Here is a 1,497-nt window from a genome sequence, read left to right on the forward strand (position 1 = left end):
GTTATGGAGGAAGAAGTGAAAAAGGTAGGTAATCTTCTTGAACTCTTGCTTAAATCTGCCCAAAAATGGAAGAAATTAATTCCTCCTTTCAAAAGGAGGAAATAAGTCTGAGCAAAGAACAGTCAAATTATTTTAATTTTTTTTTTATTATTATTTTTTAAACTTTTTTTTTTTTATAGTTCTTTGTTCCTAAAGTTCTCCAGTTAGTCAAGAGCGGAAGCATCCTAATCCTTGAGTCAGGAAGTTGAAATAACAACATATATAAGTTTCAGGGTGCAGTATTTAGTTTTTTAAAGCTGTTTTCATGTCTGTTACTTTGCATTGCTGGATCTTCAGCAAAAAATCTGCTTGTAAAATGATATCGTCTCAGTTGACAGATACCTGTTTAGGAGCAGAGAATTGGAGCTCCTAGTAAAAGAGAAGTGTAGGTATTAATTTGCTGGAATATGTAGTCAGCTTTACTGACTCTCTCCAGTCTATCTGCTTATGTTTGTTCAGTGGGATTTTTTCCTTGTCCTATAGAAGTGGTTTACTTTTGTGTTTGGAGTGAGGAAGCATGGGATTATTTCAATGAGAATGGTGATGGGTTGATATTTTCAGTGAATACAAAGGCCATACAAACCTCCTGTTTAGGTTTAAGACCTCTAACTCTTACAGCAGAAATTACATTTTACTTCTTGATATTGTTGCATAATGTGGGAGATGGGAAGTGAGACTTGAATTCCTAAAAAGTGATGTTGACCTACTGATGTTTGTCTTCCTCTTTAGATCACTGAACTATTCACAGTTAGTAAAAATGAACTTCAACAGTGTAAAGCACATCTGCAAATCAAGGAGAAAGAGCTAGAAGAAACACAAAAAGATCTGCAAGAAACCAAGGTTCATCTGGCTGAAGAAGAATATGTGGTTTCAGTTTTGGAAAACAATGAACAAAAACTTCATGGCACAGCTAGCAAGGTTGTCACAGTTCTTGCACCTACTGTAAAACAGCTTCCTATGTTTAGGAGTTTCATGGGCTACTCAAAGAAATCAGTTGTTGCTAGAGCATGATGCAAGTGAGACAAGCTGAATTTAAGATGGAAAACTAGGCTTAGAATGCAGGACTTTCTCTGTGGTAATATTGACAGTTGACTGCTAAACACGCTGGTTGGTCTGGGACTAACTCGCTTTCAGGCCAGTTTGTCATGGGAGTTCCAGTGCTTATCGTAAGTTGTTTTACAGAATAAGTAGTTTTCTTTTGGAAACTTATGACTGGCCTACAAAACAGTAAATGATGTTATAACTGAGGAACCTGGTCTAGTGGAAGATGTTCATGGAGGAGGCTTGGAACTAAATGAACTTTAAGGTCCCTTCCAAGTCATTCTTTGAACTGGAGCAGAAAAATAGCAAAGAGTTTGAATAACATTGCCCTGTCACCTCTATATTTTAGGATATGGCTTTGATCGGTCATAATTATCGAAACAGACTTGGTGTAGGGAGACAGACTCCTGCTATTGA

The 1,497-nt window shown here is 36.8% G+C and overlaps 1 protein-coding gene across 1 annotated transcript in view; it reads left to right on the forward strand.

Annotated features, from left to right (window-relative positions):
• KIF11 (kinesin family member 11) overlaps positions 1–1,497 on the forward strand; it is a 20,160-nt gene that overhangs the window by 10,159 nt on the left and 8,504 nt on the right. Inside the window, exons 7-8 of the mRNA XM_027909596.1 lie at positions 1–24; positions 769–957. Of these exons, the coding sequence (XP_027765397.1) occupies positions 1–24; positions 769–957 (213 nt within the window). The remainder of the gene's footprint in view (positions 25–768; positions 958–1,497) is intronic.

The sequence above is a fragment of the Empidonax traillii genome, unplaced genomic scaffold, assembly GCF_003031625.1.
Source record: "Empidonax traillii isolate 1590-97213 ecotype Southwest subspecies unplaced genomic scaffold, ASM303162v1 scaffold27:size3997909, whole genome shotgun sequence".
In the NCBI taxonomy this organism is placed as follows: Eukaryota; Metazoa; Chordata; class Aves; order Passeriformes; family Tyrannidae; genus Empidonax; species Empidonax traillii.